The following is a 20,875-nucleotide window of genomic DNA, read 5'->3' as shown; positions in this document are numbered from 1 at the left end:
TTTAAAATGGTCCTTAATTGCAACTGCACTCATGGAACAAAGCACATTCCTGGCTGCTTCTTCACACAAAAAAGGGGTCAGGGAACAAAGGCTACAGAGCAAACACATCTGTCAGGCACCCAGCTTCGAATAATGCTCCCAATCTGCAGCTACTTCTTTCAGAGTGTGAAGTGAGTGTGCAGGCTGCACAGACCTGGAAGCTCTGATGGTTTGTGTTGTATTAAATCAATACACTAAAGTTGCTGTTATCCACAAAGCCAAACCACATCTTATTCCCAGACATGCCAAAATCTTATACTTCTGATCACGCCTGACACATTTCATTTCTGCAACTAAGTGTTCAGAAAGCACATGCACCCCTGCATATATCCTGTGGGCATACCTGTTGGTTTTCCATATGTGAACCACATCAGGATCAGTAATTTTTTTGCTCTCAGCCTGGGCATCCAAAAAGTCAAAAAAGTACTTGATGGCAACAGGTGCTTTATTGTTGGGTAAACTCCAAATGCTCCTGAAGAGCTTTTCAACAACTGAATGAATTGCCACCTGAAAAGTAACAAAGTCAATATTTTGTAACTATTACACAAGAAAAGAATAAGATGTTTTACCTCAGAGAGCTGTGTGTGCCCCTAGACAACCACGCACAGAAATTACAATATGCTTGTGGCAAACATCAAGGCCATAGGTTATTGGCAAACAAGACAGTAACAAAAATGAAACTACAATACATCACAATGAGCTCCTTCCATATGTCACATGTCCTGTTGCTCTGCTTACAGGAGAATCATGGTGAACTCTGATAAATCACAGGTGGGAGGAACCACTTGGGCTAATAAAGACAACATCAACTCTTGGGATACTGTTGCCACTGTTGCTAAAAGCATTTGAAATTTGTGACTGGAAGGAAGAGGGAGGTGAGAAAAAAGCAGTTTAGCCAGTTTCCTAGGGCACTGGTCTTCCAGGTGCCATCTGTGGCACATGCTCAACACACGTGCTCATCAACACTTCACAGCCAAGTGGCTCTGGCACTTGATCTAATTCTAGAATAACAGCTTTGGGTGTTATAAGACACTAATATTAGAGATAAGAACTGAAAACTGGATATTTCTGATACATAAGAGAAGATATTTGGCTCATTAAAGGAAGGGTTTGGTTGCTGCTGGACTCACTGACATAATCACAGAGTATTTATAAGTAGAGGCAAACAAAGCAAAACACTGTTTTGTGCTTTATTTCTTCACATCTGTTCTGAAGCTCAATTCTGCCCAATCTTCTCTTGACAAGAAGGATTTAATCATATCCCAGGGCCTTGATGAATTCTGGCCAGTTCATTTCATGGGGTAAACTCTGCAATTATGCCTGTGTGCGTGTATGGGAGAGAGGGGAGCAGAGAGAGAGAGAGATGGTGAGATGCAATTTCCTTTAGTGCACAGCCTATCATGAGAGGAATTTCACAGCAAAGAATATCACAGCTCTGTTGTTCAGGGCAGTGTCCTGCTTTGGAGAAGGAGATGATTAATTTAAAGCCCTTTAAAAGGCCTGTTTCTAAAAAAACTGATCTTTTTTTCTGTACCTCAGTCTTCCAGCATAAGATATTACTGGTTTACTCCAGCATTTCCTAAGGGCTCATGTTAGTTTTCACAGGTAATGAGAAATGACCAGTTTTCACTCTCACTTTGGGGACTGTCCCAAATTACTTCAGATGCTATCAACAACCTAATTAAATAATGACTGATAGATTTTTAAATGCAAGAAGGCTATAATCATCATCCCTTCAGGCCTCTTGCACAGCTCAGTGTTGTGCACCCATTAATATTTTATGCAATATGCTGTTGCAAAGAGCTTTCTAACCATTTGGAGTTAAGTCAGAAACAAGATGACGTTACCGGAGGGAGTGAGCAGGACTTATTCCTAAGCAATGCACATTGTATAAATTAGGTACTTGTATTATAAATCCTAAGGACCTTGCTTTTAAAATTAATCTAGTTATTTTGAATGCTTAATCTGAAACCATAACAGATTATTTCATTTTGTGGGCAGTATCTTGTGAAACTCAGGCTTCAGAAGTCATCTCTAAGCTGGGCAAACTCTAGAGCAGAGTGAGGAGATTGTTCACTGAAAGCTGTCATTCCAGAATGGCTCATTCTCACTCTATGGAACTCTGTGGTAAAACTCACTTTCCATAGGCTAAATAATAACCTTTTTCTTTAACCTGAGAAGAAGGTTGTGCTTCCTGAGGAGATGCTATGTGTAATCAGACAATTTTAGAACTCTAGTATTAGAAAAACTGAAATGTGTCTGTCTTTGCAAATGGTCATCCCCCATAGTTAGCGCAGTGACTTTTGTATGCAACCTTTAACATTTGATTTACACACAGGAAGTCCTTTTGTTTCATTTGTGTTTATGCCAAACTGTCCAAGCCAACATCAGCCCTTCCCCAATATAAAGCCTTTACAGTTTACCTTGGTTGACAGAAGTTTTGTAAGATACATTTCTTTCACTTTGAATTTTTGCTTTCCTTTGTGACCTGCTCCCTTCACATCTTTGTTTGCTTCCGAGTCTGGTAAAATCTGTCACGAAGAGATTAGAGAGATTACACAGATCCAAATACAGCTCAGTATTAAATCTACCACTTAGCAATGGAATGATTCAACTCACCAAATGACAGTGTTCATCTGAGTAGTCCACATCTAAACAACAAAAGCAGAGAGCCATTAATGAAACGCACAGCTACAAGCTTGTGAGTTCTGCTGGGCTCTGGGCTGTTCAGCAGGGTGCATCCAAGATGCCAAGCAAGCAGAGACAGTGTCATCCTTTCCAGTGTAGGGGAAGTCTCTGAGAAATGCACAGACCCTGTGCACCTCCCTAGTGCCAACCTGTAGCTCAGACCACTGAGCTACAGCATCCTATCTGCTGCTGGGGTAAGCTGGCAGCAATCACAGCTCCTCTGAAAGGAGGACAAGATGAGATGATTGCAGTGGTTTAAGTCTCTAGGAGTGCTGAGTGCAGGTGGGCTGAGGTCAGGCTTAAACACAATGGCTGGGAACAGACAACCTCAGTTTTGCAAAGGGGGAGATGCACGTCTCTCCTAACTTTGATGATAAGGAGACACGTTAGGAGTGTGTTTCTTCACAGGAGCTACAGAAAGTTCTACCCTCATCCACCAGCTGGGTTGGAGCAACCTGCACCACAGGGCTAGGTGAGATGAACTGGCCCCCTGTAAGCACCCTTTATCTTCTGACATGCTGCTCAGACAGTGAAGTCAAAGCTTTCAGAAACACACTCAAAAGAATAAGGAAAATTACCAAACAGTGGGGGTTTTATCATTCCTGTTTCTGGACAATGCAGCACTATGTCTGTGATGCACAGCTCTGGGCACCAGGGAGAGAGAGTTCCCTCTCTTTGTGTCACCTGGACTTCCCTGTCCTGCTTTCCTGCCTATGAGCCTAGGCAATCATTTAACGAGGACTGTAAGCCCTTCTGTCCTTCTTTCCTTTGCTTTCTTTCTATCTTTCAGGCCTACCGTGCCTGCCAGAGGCCCAGAGCCAAGGCTCTTCATTTGGCTCAACTCTCTCAAAGTACCAATTCCTCCGACCTCCTGTTGCCCAAGATACAACCTGTCAGGGCTCAGTTCTCTGCATCCCCAACCATTCTGCAGAAAGTTTAAATGGGTCACGGTGAGTTTGATACCTGATCGGGTATTTGCCTTCTTTTTGAAGACTTTTATGGTTGCTCCATTTGGAATCTGAAAGAAAAAACAAACATATCATGCTGAAACAAAAGTGCTTAGAATTTACAAAAGACTCAGTTTCATTTCCCCTGTCCCTCAGCCCCTGGCAGTGCAGGACAGCCCAGCCTGCTTTGTTCTCACCACAGTGTGCACAGCCTTCAGCAGGCAACCAGGGCTGGGCTTTCAGCACAGGCAGTAGCTGCACCTTGTCAGCATTACCCAGCCACGTGGGAAGGCACCTCTTCCAGTGCACCAGCCTTGAAGACCTTTCCTTCCTTTGATTTTTCTGGTTCAGCCCATATGTGGACATATTAATTTTCATGTATTGCTCTGTGCTGTTTCTTGCATCCATTTTTCTATAGATTGCTCAGGTTAAATTCTCTGCACCCAGTGCAACAGAATCTTATGGGAAGATGAGGCAGAGAGGTGCACACAAAGGTGAATTCTCTTCTGGTCCCTTTCCTTCAGCTCAGTCTGTTCTACCCATGTCCTGTGGAGGGGCCATTTGAGGGTTTAGCCTGGTGCTCCCAAGAACTATTTTCAAACTGAACAAAATATTTATACACCATAAGATCAAGATCCATATCTCACCATCTTGGGATTTCTAGGAAAAATCAACCTCCTCCTTCCCTGAATTTATAGTGTTGCCAGGATGTTACGCATTATCTTTAAAACAAACTGGCAAGCCATGCTTTTATTGTCAAAGAGTAACTAAAAAATGGCTCCCACTGAGAACTACACCACTGCTCTGCTATCAAATGTTGAGTCTTGCCAAGTGCTAGTGTACTTGCCTCTATAATTACAAAAACAACCGGCCAGTTCTAGGAAGGGATCTCTGCCAAAATAATTTAAGTGTTTTTTAAACCTTGGCAGCCAGCCTGGTGTGAGAAACCAGTTTAAACATTAAGATACTCTATCAAAAGCTGTGTCTTGTGCCAAAAAATCTGCACTTACATTTGCTCCTGGAAAGTAAATGCAATCTATTTTCTGATTTTTTTGCAGAGATTCCATCTATCAAACAGACTTTCAGAACTATTTTAGATAGCACAGAACACTTGAAAACCACACTACAAATAGGAATATGCTGTAAGGCTAGCTAGTGAGGGGATACCAACACCCAGACAGTCCTCCTACTTGGCCATGAAGACAGATAAACAGGAACAGTGCTACCCAGCAGCTTACCCCCTCCCAGAGCAACGTGGGCAACATGCTACCTCCATTCCCTCCCAAAGAAGTAGGGCAGCTCAGTGCTGAAATGTCTTGACTTCTGTCCTGAGGGAGATGGGCAGAGCTCACAGGGAGAACTGTGCTTCCCTCCAGGAATCTAAGGCATTGCTGCAGAGCAGCCATGACCATAGCCTGCACTCTAGGTTTTATTTTTGGGGCAAATTATGCTTTTAGCAGTGAGTAGATTATGCTTTCCCTTCTTTATCATTACTGCAGCAGCCATACTTGCTGATTCTTACAGTGTGACCCAATTAAAAAAAAAAAAAATTAAAAACCCCTTCTTTTTGCATCTTGCTGTCTAAATCACTTTTTGTGGTGGGCTGCTCCCATGGACACCTGCAAAATTTTTTGCTTTGTCAGTTGCATGATTGAGGGGGACAAACAGGGAGAAGAGAGATCTCTTCCAATCCAGATAACATGGAATACAGCTACTTGGCAAAAGAGAAGACATGGTAGTGTGGCTCTATGCCTCTTGCTCCCCAGGCTATCTGTCCTCACTGTAATCCAGTCCTTGCCAGTGAGCTCCCAGGATCACATTCAATTTTGCCTGATGGGGCTCTGCCTGCTCCTGGAATGTGTGGGACTCTCAACAGTTGAGAAACTGGACAGCAGACTTGAAAGTGACTGTCCAGCTCTCTTCTTGTGTGGGGAATGAGATGTCAAGACAATTAGCAACTTTCTTGTCATGGCTTGTGGTTATTCTTATGAAAGTGATAGCACAGACCTCATAAATAAACATATCAATAAACCTCCTAGGAGCCAAAAAATAGAGCAAAAGTAGCACACAGGCCAGAGGCATAAGAGAGTCTAACAGTACAGTGGATTTTTTTCTCTTCACAAACACTACACAAAAATGCAAATGCACCATTCTTGCATATTTTAAAAATCATTGTAGAAACTAAGTCTACTTTTTCATGATTGATTGGTGACTCTGGGATCTTCACAACACAACCCTCATGCTCCAGTGTCTTAAAAAGGTTTGATGGTACTTCCCAGTATCAAACATCTGGTTACTTTCTAGCATTTAAGGCTGATAAACAAAAAGAAAAATTCAGGCTTGCCACAAAACTCGAGGCATAGTTGAAATGTAAGTTGGAATTTCTCAGGCAATGTTACCACCCTCATAAATTGCATGCAGTGTTCCTTTTTCTTGCTATCTAGACATTTTTACATTCCTTTTTGCATCAATATGCATACAAGAAAATAAACTCGATATGCTAATGGCTAATACTTGCCACTAAGCCACTGCCTAAAATGTCACTGAGCTTTTGCCTAAAATGTACATTATTTTGTCAATGTCAGAAAATGTGAACTAAAATATGGAAGAGACATGCAGTACAATTTCCATAAGGCAGCTGCTAAGCTATAATTAGTGTAGTTACAGCTTTGCAAAAACAACTGCGCCTCCTACCTAACTTGCATCTGCAAGAAACCCTTGCCTGCAGAAACCTCAGACAAAACAAGGGCTGGGACAAAGATACCCAGGGATGACAGAGACCAGTGGAGCAGACTTACTTGCCATGAGGTCTGACACCCCTGAGCCACAGCATGCCATGAGCTCCAGGCACACAGAAGGCTGCTGGGAAAAGTAGGGAGCACCTGCAATAGCTGCCTGTGGTGAGAGGGCAGGCACTGCTGCATTGGACAGAAGTTCAAGCACCTAATCTAATTCAAATCTACGCTGACCTGTGCTGTACAGGCTCAAACTGCAACACTATAATGTCCTAATTTGTACAAAATCTCTACAAGTGGAGTGGAGGAGGTCACACATTCATCTATAGATAAGATTCAAGACAGGCACAGGCAAAGCCACTGGGTGGTGACTCAGGAAATCTGGGTTCACTGCTGAACGAACCCCTGTGACGCAAGAAGAGCAACAAATGCCTACAGACATCTGTAAAGCGAGTCCAAATGAGCTTGCTTCAGCTCTAAGCAGCCTTGTTCTCTGCCCAGGATACAAATTTCTGCTAAAAATTCTTGTTTCTCTATAGATGGCACAGCATTTGCTCATGCAGACAGCAACATGCTCTGTGTTGGCTCAGGTTCCTCAGCACTAAACTGCAGTGCACAGCACAGACCTATGGCAGCAAAAGTTCTAAATCAATAAAAATTTATGAACTTGTTAAGAGCTAGACTTTCAAATTCAATGAGGCATGAGGAATGATCTGTAAAAGCACTCAGCATGATAACCTCCATTTCCAAAATCTATCTGTAAGCATCACATGTGAACTTCCATATCACCTGAGGCCAATCACCTGCTGCACATTTTCCTCCAACATCTCACTCTCTATTTTGACTGGTGTCATTGAAAACTCCTCTGTGAGGAAATGCTGCTTGCTATGCTTTCACAGTGCGCTACACCCAGGAGAGCTCTGCCACCAGTTACAGTTTTGTGTGTTGTTGCAATGATGGACAGATTATTGCAGCATCACAAACAACTGCTTTACAGGGGCAACTGGAAGCAGAGGGAAAGACATGGTACAAGTGCCAACAGCAGATGGAAGCAGAAACAGAGAGAGAAAAAGGGAAGGAGACTGGCATAGGAGGTATCAAGAATAGAGGGAGAAGCGGCATCAATCCTTTTTATTCTGACTTGCAATCAGATTTCAGAAGTATCAATACTGCCTGTTCAGATAATCAAAATATGAGGTAGGATGAGGTAAACAGTTGCTCATGGTGCAACAAAAACTCAACAGCAGAGACTCAAAAAGACCTGAGGCAATGTTCGTAGCTGGAAATCAGATTCTGTTTTAAATAAAATGCTTGACAGAGTAACAGTTTACCTGGTATGTTTGAACCAAGCAACCCTGCAACAAGGAAACCTCTGAAAAGTAACAGAAAACATGACTCATTGGCAAGAATGTTGTGTGCCACACAATTCTTTCCTTCTGTTGATGATGCTCAGCTATAACTTCAAGCTGTGCAGATCACATTTGAGAGCTGTGGAGAAATATCTTCTCAACTCACTGGTCTGGCTTCTGTGCTTACCTCGTAATGGCCGATGGTATTTAGCTTCCTTATCCCATCATCCATCACTTCTGAGGAACCATCAATATCTAACAATTCTCTTTGCTGCTCCTCAGACACAAGTTCTGCAGTATGACAGCAACAGAAAACAATTACACCCCAATGGCATTCTCACTGTACTGGTGTTTGTAAAGAAAAACAACACCCAACTATTTTTGGACCAGTGACTCCCAACTGAGCTGCTTCTTTCCATCCTTGTGCTAGGTCACATGAAAGTGGTTTTGCACTCCCACACTTCTGATTCCTTTTCTGGGGTGACAGCCTGGGTGGCTTCCCTTTCAGCAGGTTTTGGTGCTTCACTCTGTGTTGGTCAAAGCAGAGTTTTTGGAGATGCTTTCACCTAATCATTATTCTGCTGCACAAGTGTGTCCTGCTATTAAGGTTACCTTGGGACTAGAAGAAAGGTTCCACAAGCCATTTCTAAGAGATCACTAAAATGAGCTGTACAAGACTGATATAGTACTTATGAAGGGTGGTCAGGTACTTGTAGAGGATAAAGACATCAAGACATCAGATATGAAAGTAAATTATGAGCACTTGCCAACACAGAGTCTGAGATGGTGAGGAAGCATTGACATCTTAGGGAGTGTGACAAATGCCAACAGTCCAGGAGGTGACAAATGCCAACAATATAGAGTTAGTTAGGTTTCCTACTAGGTTATGTGGGAAGTGGTATGGTGGTGGTAGCTACAGACCTTGGGCTCTTGAAAACCCAACAAGAAAAGGTGGTTTGACTCATCTGCTGGTACAGACTTATTTACATCTGCAGATATTGTAGGTGACTTTGTGAGTCATGGGCAAATTATTATATAAACCTAATCTGACTATAAATAAGATTTATTTGAAGGCTCTTCTGATCAAGGGCAATGTAGGCCTGTAGGAAGGAAGGAAAGGAAGGGAGGTAGGAGGAATAGTAGATAGGGACAAAAATACTTGATTATCATGATATGCCATCTTATACCCTGACAAAATGTAACAACCAACCAGCTGTACTTAGGTGGACGGGCCTGCCACCTTACTTACCCCAGAAAAGGAACATGGAAGTTCTATACACATAATAAATAACATCATTTTTAACTGCAATGCTGACATCCTTGCAGAAGTGCAGCAGATATAGCTCCAGTGTTCTAACTGGCAACATAAATAAATCTAGTGTTTGCCCCAAAACTCCTCACAAAAGCTACGTTCTGTACGAACTCTGAAAAGAATCAAAGCCAAAGGTAGGCATTCCTAATAAGAAAACTCCACAACAGACCAGTAAACTCCATGAAAATCCAGCATAGTGACATTCTCTTACCAAGACCAATTTCATCCAGCTGAAGACCATAGAGAAAGCCATTCTTATTAAAGAAAGCCTGAAGGCTCTTCTCCTTGGCTTGGCCTATGGTGTCGCAGTCCAGAACATTAACTTGAATAGTCTGACAGGCATCTCCACTCTCGTTTTCTGGGATTTTTTCAAAGATAATGTTCAGTGTCTGGGGAAAGAAATACATGTTATTCTGACTTACAGGGAACACCTGGCATAGGAAACTTACAAACTCCTGACAGATTTTCAGCACCCGAGAGATTTTCAGCATATTTATTATTAAAGTTGTTTCAAAGAAAGATTATTTGAAAGAATTACACAAAGAAGCATTTAGAATTCTTCCTGTTCATAACATGAAAAATAGATGTATATAGCTATGTATTTCCAAGGGTGTATTTTGTCTTCTGCTTTTGTGCAAATGTATTTCAGTGAATTACCAAAAAACAACAAGAGACAAGGAAGAATTACAATGCATGCTCTAAAAAAAGCAGATCTTTTATGTAAAATGAATGCCTTAAGAGCAAAACTGTAAGTGACAAGAGATCTGATAAGGTTGCTGAGTAAGCAGTCATGGTAAGCATGATTGATTCTGAGTGGATAGAAAGCAGTGTTAAAATGCATGTTTACACCAGCAGATTATGCTGAGTGCCTTATATCACACAGAAGGTACACCTCCCCTGGAGCTGTCGGTGTCTGTCTGCATACAGCCCCATCTCTGCAGGCAGCACAGACAGGGCTGCCACAGAAGCAGGGAAAAGAGAGCAGGTTGCAGCAGAGAGAATCCAAAGTGGTACAGCTCTGCACAGAAAAGTGCATTGTGTTCTATTAGTTGTTATTTCAGCTCCAACACCCATGTCTGGTTACAGCACCTCTGCCCTTTAGCTCACTGCTGCTCCTGGCTGGGACACAACTCCTCTGCTGGGCTGCACACAAGCTGAGTAGGGCTGGAGGGAGGTGCCAGTGACACTGAGTGACCATCTCCAGGGAATGGTTTTTTTTGTCAGGTCATATTTCTGATCAGGTGAGGCAGATTAACTGCTAGAAGGCAGGGAATAAAGTATGAGCACAGAACTGCTAAGTTGTAATTGCAATTGCCAAGCAATAACATCAAAATTTCACTGCTCTGTGCAGTGAAATCGCTGTCCAGCTACATGGACACAAATGTTCTGCTGAAGATGTCTTGGGACAGAATTAAAGCAAGTGTTTTAGGTGCCAGCACTTGATTGCAAGTGGCAAAGGAAAATAAATGTATTCCAACCATTCTGGCTGCTGAATGGTTCTGGTATAACATTTATCTTCTGACTGAAATGAGAGGACTCCAGGTGTGACTCTGAAGGACTGAGTATTAAAACAGGAAGCAAGTAAACAATTTTTTTTCTCTTCTGTCATGTGAAGGAAAGAATTTCTGTCCAGATTGTTGCAGGGACAACTTTCTATCTTCTCAGAAAAATAGGTAGTTATTAATAGTTATAGAATAGCATGTTCTGCTTATTACCCAGCAAGAGTGGAAATTACAACATACTACTGGTGAAAAAAAGTAGTCCAATGCAACAAAAATTAACTTTACAGTCTCTACAGAAGCAAAGGGACTATTAAAAACAGGGTTGCAAAACTATTAAGATTATGATTTAAGAAAGACTAAGATGCAACTGAAGCAACAGGGAACAACTTAATCAGGACACTGAGATGTTTAATTGTCAGGAAAACGAGCCCATGGAAAGGACAGATGGAACAAGAGACAAGGATATGTGGGAATTGCAGAAGGAGAAGCAGACTGGACACCATGCCTCAGGTTGGGATTTCATGCAGAAAATTAGTAAAAAATATATTGGCACAGCACCGAGGGAGTCATGCTTGGTTAGGCCCACAGACCAACTGTACAGACAATAGTCCTGTCCTTGACTCTGATTGCCCTGAAGTCATGGTCCTGTAGGATTAAAATGTGGACAGGGACTAACTGTATTTTGTCCTTGGAAAACTCATTTTAATCAGTCTTTGCCCCTTCTAGTCTCTGAACTGATCTTTCTGAAGTAGCTCCTTGCACTTTAACTGATGTCATTTGGCTCAATGTCCTTGGAAACATTCCTTCCTTCAGATGATCCCTTCCTTCTAACAATATTCCTACACTGCAATGTTCATGTTCCTGCTCCTTCTTCATTTTCTACTCCTTTCAGACCATCAAAGGGAACTATGTCTCTTCCTCCTTTCCTTTTCAGCATATACTCTCACACAGGCTCTTCAGTCATTAGCACATGAGAGCCCTCCCATTCCTGCTCCACTCCTGCAGGATGACAGGAATGTGAAAAGAGAGAAGTCATCCTTCATGTAGGTGGAATACAAGTGATGTATGGAGGGCTTAAGTGAAAGTATCCATAGGGTGAGGATAATAGAAATACTTTATAACTCAAAGGAGTGGTCAGATGGGAAGGAATATTGAAACACGTAAAAGTCTCTAAGCCATGAGAGCCAGATGGTTTTAATGATACGATTTCCTGCAGAAGTTAATCTTAAGTGATAAAGCAATTGATGGGGAGCTAGGAAAGCCAATTATTATTAAGCTGTCCCTCTGCAGCTGAAGTTTTCATAAATCAGATTCAACCTGTCTGACAGCACAGTCCCTGGCTCTAGAAACCATTAATCAGAAGCCGACAGTCACAATCACTGTACTTAGACACATAGCGTAGAACTAGAAAAAGAAACAGAAGTTATTGTAAAATTATGAAAGTCCTTTCATGATCAGCTCGGGAGGTCAGAAAATATATGAGAAATCGCAAAAGGACATGTGAAAGTCAAAAGAAAATATCATCAAGCCTTTTTCTAAATTCTCTCACTTTGCAGAGGAAATAAAAATACTTAGCAAAAGGTTCAGAAGAAAATTATAGAACCTGGTTCAAGCTAATAATATCTAGAGATGAGACTTCACACTCTAGAAATTATGACAGCAAGACAAAGTCACAGTGCTCTTCAGAAAAGCTTTAACATGGGTTGCAAGAATTGTTAAAGGCTACTTAAGGAGAAGGTGGCACCTGCAACTACTTGTATAGGAACTAGCTTGGAACCTAGCTACAAGACAGGAACAAACCTAAAAAATGTATTTTCACCCATGCAGTCACAGAAATAATGACATTTGATGACAGTGTTTGCAGATGGCTTTTCAGATTTGTAGTTTCCTTGAAAATTAATTTCACACAATGAATTATTTAGCAGAGCTATTAATAACGACAGCAAGCAGATAATAAATGTGATGTGGTTTAATAAAGCAATGTGATAATATCATACTTTCTTAGAAATAAAGAACAATAATCTGGGCTATTCAAGGACTCTTATTCATTACCCTATGCATCAGCTATGCATCTGAATAAATCATATTTCCATTTATCAGACAGATGGAAAAAACCCCAAAAAATCCTCTTTTGATTGGTGAAAGGCCATTTATGTAAAGAGTCAGTATCAAGATGTACCACATAACAAAACTGCCTTAAAACTACTCCCATCTCCCAGACTATGAAATACAATCAACAAGAAAAATCAGATTGATTGTATGATCCTTCTGCAGCAGCCAGAACAGTCACCTGTGAAGAGGTTATAGGACAGCTGTAGAAGAGTTAGCCAACTGGCACAGAAAATGGTGCAGGAGTTAAATTTAGGCTAGATGGGCACTACACAAAGGAAGGGTTGTGCTGTTGATGCTGCTGTATGTGACACTCAATGTGTCTCTAATCCAGAGGACTCTCCTATAGCCAACATCTGCACTGCTCACTTTGTAGTGAGGGTTGCTCTGTACTTTTCTGCTGACAAAAATCCCCTTATGTCACATGCTTTTAATAGCTTCCTTATCTCTCACAAAGTGTGACTAATAATACCACAGCCATGATGTCTTATTAGGAAATTGATTTCCTTGTCTCTGCTTTACTCCCTTACAGCCCACCCACCTTTTTTTAACACCCCTCTTTTAACTCATGAAGCAGTTGAACACTTTAAACAACCTTCCATTATATGGCTTTGCTTCACTTTTGATAAAAGGCAGTTGGCTGAACAGGTGAATTAGATCATTTCTTCCCATCTAAAAATGCAAACACATTTCAGCAAAGCATTCAATGGCCCAAATGCCTTTTTTAAAATAAACAGTGACTACTCAAAGGAATGCTGGAGCACCTAGTCCACTGTAAGAAGTCTCCCCTGGTTTCCCACAGGAGATCCACCACTGAGAACTCCCATTCCAGGCTGGCATTTTCTATTCAAAATGAAACTCTTCAGTGAAAGGCTAGCACTCAGCTGTGGAGCACACTCCTTCATCACTCATTGAGCAAATTATCTGCCGAGGGGTGCAGCTGCTTGTCTGCCTGCGAGAGAGCAGCCTGGCTTCCTCAGCCTGAGAAAAGGATCCATGACACATCCAAGTCTCTTTCAAGGCAGCTTTATTTCTCAGCTGTCAAGCACAGCATGACAGAGCACAGCTTCTCAGCCCATACTTGACCAGTGCTTTTAGAAGTATCTTTCCTTCAATTCCTCCACTTGAGTATGTACTTCAGCAGCCTATCTCTGTTGAAGGCCTCACCCTTTCTAGCAGAGAGGGTTAACAGTAGGGTGTCGGGTGATCCAAGGTCTGTGGCCTTTTTAAAAAAGGCATGGGGCCCTGCCAGGGAACAGCTCTAATGCAATTCAAACACTACATGTTTCTAGGTCCTCTTTTTTTTCTGCTTACAAATGGTCTGAATGTTAAAAAACCTCTCCTGATCTGTGGAGCTTGCCCTGATTTTTAGGAGTCTGTCTGTATCCTGCTTTTACTGGTTTGGAACTGAACTCCCAATCCTGAAAGGAGAGATTCTCATGCAGAGCACCTACACCCTTGTACCCTGTTACTGATTTGAGAATTGAACTCCCTACCAGATATATCCCTGTATCTTCAAGTGCCTACACAGCTTAAAAAAATTTGGACACCAAATGTCTGCAGATTTGCTTCACCATCTCTCTATAACCCTCTTTTTTTGCTGTATTTTTTAATGCTTTGCTCTGGAGAGGTAGATTTTAATGTACTGCTATTGTAGGGCTGGCCAAAGGGGAAAACCAAAATACAACAAAGTACTGCAAGACTCAGAATGTAACTGCAGTGAGCAACTGTGCAAGTGCACTTGAAAACTCAGATCAGAATTAATTCCATTTAGAAAACAAAACCTGCATTCCTTTAGGCAGAAATGTTCTTCCACAGTAAGGAGAAAACACTTGGTTCCCAGTCTGTAAGCTTACAGGTCCTGCACGTCAATGCAGTGCATCTGAAGTGGTGAAGGAAGAAAACTGACTGCTTTCTCTTCAGCCTCCTGTTAAATGCTATTTTTGAAGGGAAAATGTGCGCAGCTGGCTTGCTTCCCCTGCCCAGAAAGCCTCACCACTCCACCTAAGTCTCTTCACAGCACAGCTTCAGCTTCCAGCGTGAATCTCAGATAAACCACCTAACAAAACCACTTCCCAGTCCAGCCAGAACTACAATCCTAGAACTTCATCTCTGCAGTATTATTGCAGGAGTCCTCTCTCCTTTTGTGATGGTTTTAAAGGGAACATTCAGCACTTCTCAGCTAAGCCCGAGGAATGCCGCACCTAAACGGGAACGCTGATCTATATTAACACTATAGCTGCATCATTATCTCCTATTCAAAAGCAGGAATACACAGTACAAAGGCAGGAAACAAGGTTCAAGAAGGGCTGTAGGCTCCCACTTCCTCTTCCATCTGCAGAGTGCTCCCCAGCAATAGCAAGTCCTTCAGACCACTTATGTTTTTATCTCTTCACTGCAATCTGACCACAAGACCCTATAGGTGACTACATGCATAGAAGTAGCTCTAGAAAAAGTATTTAAGGTTCTTCAGCAGTTTCAGAGTCAGCTATCCCCCCAAGGGGCTCTCAATTTGAATGTGTGCTATAAATTAGAAAATGTTTCTGTGCAGTCTACTAGTAACAGGCATATTGAGCTTGCTTGAAAATTGTTGCTCTGCATCACCACTGCGTTTTGCATCCTGTGGATACATACAGCAATATATTTAAATTTACTCTGGATCTCAAATACATGCCAGCATGCAGCACACAAACAAGGAAACCAAAGATCTTGGATTATGTATTTGATTTTTAGTCACAAACTTCCCTTTCAAATGCACTCTGGTAACTTAGCTTGAAGTACCTTCAAATGCAGCCTCTAACAGCAGCTTTGTAAGAAGAAGATCTGACTACTGCTTTATCAGTTTGAAGCTTTCATTAGAGAATGTCAAGTCAGAAATGACTCACAGAAATGTTGCCATTTCAGTGAGTTTCCTATGTGGCCCAATGAGAGAAGTCCAATGGACTGCTGACCCCCCAAATTTTCCAGGGTCCTGTAGTCTACTCCAGTATGTGGCATTTAGCACCTCCAAGTTCTTGCTTCAAACTGAAGACAGGCAGACCTGGAAACTTCAGCCCTACCACAGACTTAGCACATGGGCTCTGAAAAGGACTGAAAGGACAGCACTTGAACTGTCCTTGCCGTGGCCATTGCTGCCTGCCAATTTCTGCTCCCAAGGTGTGAAGCCCACTGTTCAGCAGCACTTCTCATACTCCTCATTATGTCACCTAACTCTGACTGGAAGCCAGGAGTTAAGAAACAAGGAAGCTACAAAAATAACTGGAAATGCACATTTTAAAGTTCTCAGGCCTAAAATCACTTGGAAACTCTGGAGCAGAAGAGTGCTCTGGTTATTCTGAAAACCCCTTTCAGGCCTCCTACTCTAAAAGCCACATTTTTTACATGCTCCAAAGTGCAATAATCCTGCTATCCCTTCTCATCTCAGTGTCAAAATGACAATCAGTAAGGGAACTCCAGCTTTCAAAGATGTTTGGGTGCAACTGGAAAACAGGAAGTACTTCTTAGGTGCTTTGAGAAAGGCAAAAAAATCTATGGTAAAGTTCAGAAGCTTAGCTAGACTGACTTCCCAGATATCTTGTTTTTAACCAAGCAACTAAGTAAAATCCACCATGCTGTAACCATGCTAATTTGAAGATGATTTAGTGCTAATAATATGGAAACCCACAGCAAATCATTGCCTGAAGATTAGTCACAAGTAAACACAATAGAAAAAAACCCTCTGCATTCTGTTCTTTCATTCATTCGTGAAGTGTAGTTTAGTTTAAATTCTAAACATGTTTATAATTTTGTAGTATACTTTAAAATAGGAATGATTTTTTTAATATCCTGAGACTTCATTAAACCTACTCTTTGGTGATTAATGCATGCTGTGAAGTGAGGAGTAAGTGCTATTTGTGAAAGGTATATCAGAGAAACACCAGCCAGTTACACTCTTACCATGTTTGGAAACTTTGTCAGCAATAACAATTTTACTATCTCAGCACTTAACCACTACCTTAGTGTCTGAGGAGCCTTATTTTAGCTTCTTAGAAACAGAGAAAACATTACAGCTGTCCATGCCTGGAGGAAACACAAGCTGCACACTTACCACTGTTTTGAATTCAGACACTTGCCACAGCAGCCAGTCTTCGTTAAGAGTGTACAGGGCTTTGCAAGTTATTGCGTCAACAGGTCCTTTGTTTATCCTCTGATTGAGGGTTGTCACCAGCAAATAGAAAGGTTCACCAATTGTCTCCTGGGTCAGGAAAAAAATACAAGAAACATTTATTTTTGTAATCATTAAATGAGCATGAATAACTAGAAAAAAAATCAAGTGTAACAAATGGTGTTATTTCCTTTTAAGTAACTCATTATCTTGCAATTAGAAAAGAAAATCCCTCCAAGCAGATTTATCTAGTTATTTGTTTAACCTCCATCTTTTGCTTTTCAGTGAGAAAGTCTCATGCAAATAGGAAGGGACATCTGGAGTGAGTGGCAAGATATCTCACAGCCCCTTGCTGTGCACAAGCACACTACAGACAAGCTGCTCCTACTCCACCTGGCAGACATTTCCTAGTTCCACCAAGGAGTGGGTGGGGGGTGAGACATGCACATGTTCACATGCATACTTCAGCTACTTCTTCCATTTTCAGTCTTTTGAGAAAACAAGCTAACAACTAGTTTCCTTTTGAATTGGTGTCTCCCCTTTTTGTCTCTGAAAAATGTCTTGGGAGCAAGCTGGTGGGACTTACCCTGGTGTATCAGCAAAAGAGGAAATGAAACTGGGGATTTCCTCTCCTGCCTAAACCCCAGGGCTCAGGAAAGCACCTGAGAAAGGAAGGATGTATCTCTATTTCCACGTGACACCATTCCTGCAGCCCGGCTAAGGCGTCTCACTAGCACAGCTCTGTAAAAATGTCTGGTGTATTGAGAACATCTCTGACAGTTCCTTGGCACTCTCCTCAGTTCCAGGAAACCACTGTGAACTGCTGAGCTCAAACAATTCAGCTTCTGTACTAATGCAAGCACTGATGAGAATGATACCAACAGCGTGATAGCATCACATTGATAAGAGAGACAGGAAGAGTAACCAAGCACTGAAACCAACAACATTGGTATCAAGTTAAGAAAAGAAACAAATATTAAAATGAAACTAAATGCTTATTTTGTTTTCATTTGAAGTAATTTAGATTTTGAAATCTGCAATACTGCTTGGAGGTTGAAAACTTTGGAGAGAAGTTTAGCTTTCCAAAGGATGGTACTCCCTAAGTCTCCATTTCTTGGTAGTTTTCCAACAACTTGCACAGATACCACTGCATTTTATCAAGTGTATCAGTCTTTTAATATGATCACAATACATCTCACTGGGCTGAAATGTCGGGTATGAGAAAAGGATATGCTGGAATTACAAAATTGCCCAAATCTTGGCCAAATACATGACACGATCATTGCTTAGAGATCTGCTCTTTTCCTGCATTCCACTGATGACAGCCAGCTAAGTCACCTAAACTCTGCACACTCATAATGCTAAATGCCAGACTGAATGCTTTAAACTGACCCTTCTGACAGCTCCTATGGAAAAAGTAAATTAAAGAAATTCTCTGCATATCTTATGTAGTGAAAAGATGGACACGTACCCGGAGAAATCCAGAAAGACAGACAGACATCCAGTTTGTCAGCAATTTTTCTACCACAGATTCAGTTCGTCTGAGCAGGAGCTTAGGCTGCACATTGCTCGATTGCTCCATCAAGTCCCTTGTCAATACTTCCAAAATATGGGTCAGATAAACTAGCTTAGTTTGCAATGCAATAGTCAAGAAGGATGCAAACAAGCACCTGTGGGGGCAAAAAAAAAGAATGCTCTAATTCTGGAATTTCTCTTCCCAGTCATCTTTAATAAATGAAACACATTTTAGTGCAGCTCATATCCCAATTTCTTCCTCCTTAGGCACATAAACTGTCCACTGTTCTCTACAAAAATATAAAAAATGCAAGTCCATCTGCTCTTGTGATTATTTTTTAAACACAGAATGTGTGTCTCTAAATTTAATTTTGCAGAACAACACCTGCTTCAGTGACAGAACATTTCTAAACTGTAGAACTGTTGATCTAACTGCAGGAAGTGTTTACAGTTTTGAACTGAGCTTTCCTGCTCCTTTGCCTCTTTGTTTATATGTACAAACATTCCAATTTCTCTTTAATTGCTTGTTTTAATGGTAATGTTTTTTCTTCCTCAGTGAGTACAGATGGAGAAGGAAAAATGCTCCAGAGTACTGCAAGCTTATTTTTGCAAAAAGTAGCAAATACATTTGTGTGCCACAACCCATGTTGTTTTTTCCTGCTAATTCTTTTTCTTGAAGATGATAAGCATAATCATACTATACCTGTCTTTCACAGAGAAATTTTTCTGCTTTTCAAGGGTGTGAATGAGAGTAACAAGAAAGTTCTTGTTACAAATTAAAGCATGCAACATGTTGAAGCTTTCATCCTTGCTCGTTTGGTCTCTGCTCTGGAATAGTTAAACAAAAATAAGCAAACTGTAGTTTGGCTATGATGGATTCTTAATGCTCATAAAAAATTGAAAGAAACATATGGGATAAGATCCTGGCCTCATTCAGATCAGTGGGAATTTTGCATTTATTTAAGGTGTCTCAGGATTTTACCAAAAATGCATTTATGTTTGTGTACAACACAGAATATACACGTGCAGAGCATACATTTTCTGCCCCATACACAAAGCAATGCTAATAGTTGAGTTTGCCCATCATTTCCCATGATGAGATTCTGTTTTATCTAAGTAAAGGCACATTGGATAACAGCACCTTACACTTCAAACTCCTTTTACATATAAATCCATGCAAGCTGATGGACAACACTGAGAGAAGGGATACAATCACTCTTGAAAAAAAGAAAAGAATTAAGGCATATCACACTAGATCAGCTTACCTGAGGCATTTCTTCACTGAAGATGGATGCAAAGCCTCCTGACTAAAATATAAGGGGATATTTATCATTCACAAGTACACCAGGAGTTTCTAACACATGTATTTTAACACGCCAAGCATGTCCCTGCTACTACTTGAAACAAAACAATGGAAATGTCGACTTCTAGCAGATACAGTATAAAAACTCCACGCAGTAACTTCTGCAAAGGTGCTGCCAAAGATCACTGGAAAGTGAACTCTCAAAAATGACCTGGTATCATCTTCAACATGCTGTGTGTGTTACTCGATGCTGCTGAGCTGCACTAGCACAGCAGTCAACCAATGCTCCCCAGGAAGAGCTGTGTGTCACTGTCATCTGCAAACGTGCTGGGTGCTGCAGGCTGCATCCTTCCTGGCTGGCAGCAATAGCCTTGGCTATACAGGGCTGCTGTTAACCAAGAGACACTTGAGCTCATCTGCTTCCATTCATTGCAAGGCACCCCATGAATATTCACTAATGAACTCACCAGGACTCCATGCTGGCAGTCTCCACTGAGGCACAGGTGCCACCACACATCCAGTCCTAGCAAAAGCTCTCACACAAAAGGAAGCCCCCAGTTCTCAAACACCTTGTCAAAGCCTCTTGAGCAACAGATCCACTCCATTTACTGTCATCTGCTTTATTTGTCATTCTGGCAGCCCCTAGTTTCCTTACAGAACCACAGAATGGTTTGGGTCATAATGGACCTTAACGATCATCTAGTTCCAACCCCACTGCTGTGGGTAGGGTTATCTTCTACTGAACCAGGCTACATAAATCCAATCTAGCATTGAACATTTCCAGGGATGGGGCACCTACAACTGCTCTGCACAACCTGTTTCAGGGCCTCATCACCATCATCATAACAAATTTCTTCCTTGTGTTCAATTTAAGTTTATAATCTTTCCGTTTAAAACCATTAGCCCTTGTCCTGTCACTACAGACCCTGGTAAAAATCCTGTCTCCATCTTTCTTATAAGTCCCATCTTAACTGAAAGGATGCCTTCCTTTCTGAAGGCTGAACAATCACAGCTGGCTCAGACATTCTTCATAAAAAAGGTGTCCCAACCTTCTGAGCATTTTCATCCCCCTCCTCTGGACCTGCTCTAACAAGTCCATGGCCTTCTTGTGCTGGGCAACCTCAGAGCTGGATGCAGTGGGGGTGGGGTCTCACAGGGCAGAGAGGGAGAATCACCTCCCCAGCCATGCTTCTTTTTGATGCAGCCCTGGGTATATGACTGACTTTGGGCTG

General features: G+C 41.6%; 1 protein-coding gene across 1 annotated transcript in view; it reads right to left on the bottom strand.

The window, feature by feature from the left end:
- PLXNC1 (plexin C1) overlaps positions 1 to 20,875 on the bottom strand; it is a gene marked incomplete at its 5' end in the record, with an annotated part of 70,390 nt that overhangs the window by 7,206 nt on the left and 42,309 nt on the right. Inside the window, 10 exon segments of the mRNA XM_084206552.1 lie at positions 383 to 546; positions 2,463 to 2,570; positions 2,659 to 2,690; positions 3,691 to 3,745; positions 7,946 to 8,049; positions 9,282 to 9,459; positions 16,769 to 16,915; positions 18,297 to 18,495; positions 19,044 to 19,168; positions 19,606 to 19,647. Coding sequence (XP_084062678.1) covers positions 383 to 546; positions 2,463 to 2,570; positions 2,659 to 2,690; positions 3,691 to 3,745; positions 7,946 to 8,049; positions 9,282 to 9,459; positions 16,769 to 16,915; positions 18,297 to 18,495; positions 19,044 to 19,168; positions 19,606 to 19,647 — 1,154 coding nt within the window.

The sequence above is a fragment of the Fringilla coelebs genome (assembly GCF_963513975.1).
Source record: "Fringilla coelebs genome assembly, chromosome: 5".
Lineage (NCBI taxonomy): Eukaryota > Metazoa > Chordata > Aves > Passeriformes > Fringillidae > Fringilla > Fringilla coelebs.
This window is presented reverse-complemented; position numbering and strand designations above follow the sequence as displayed.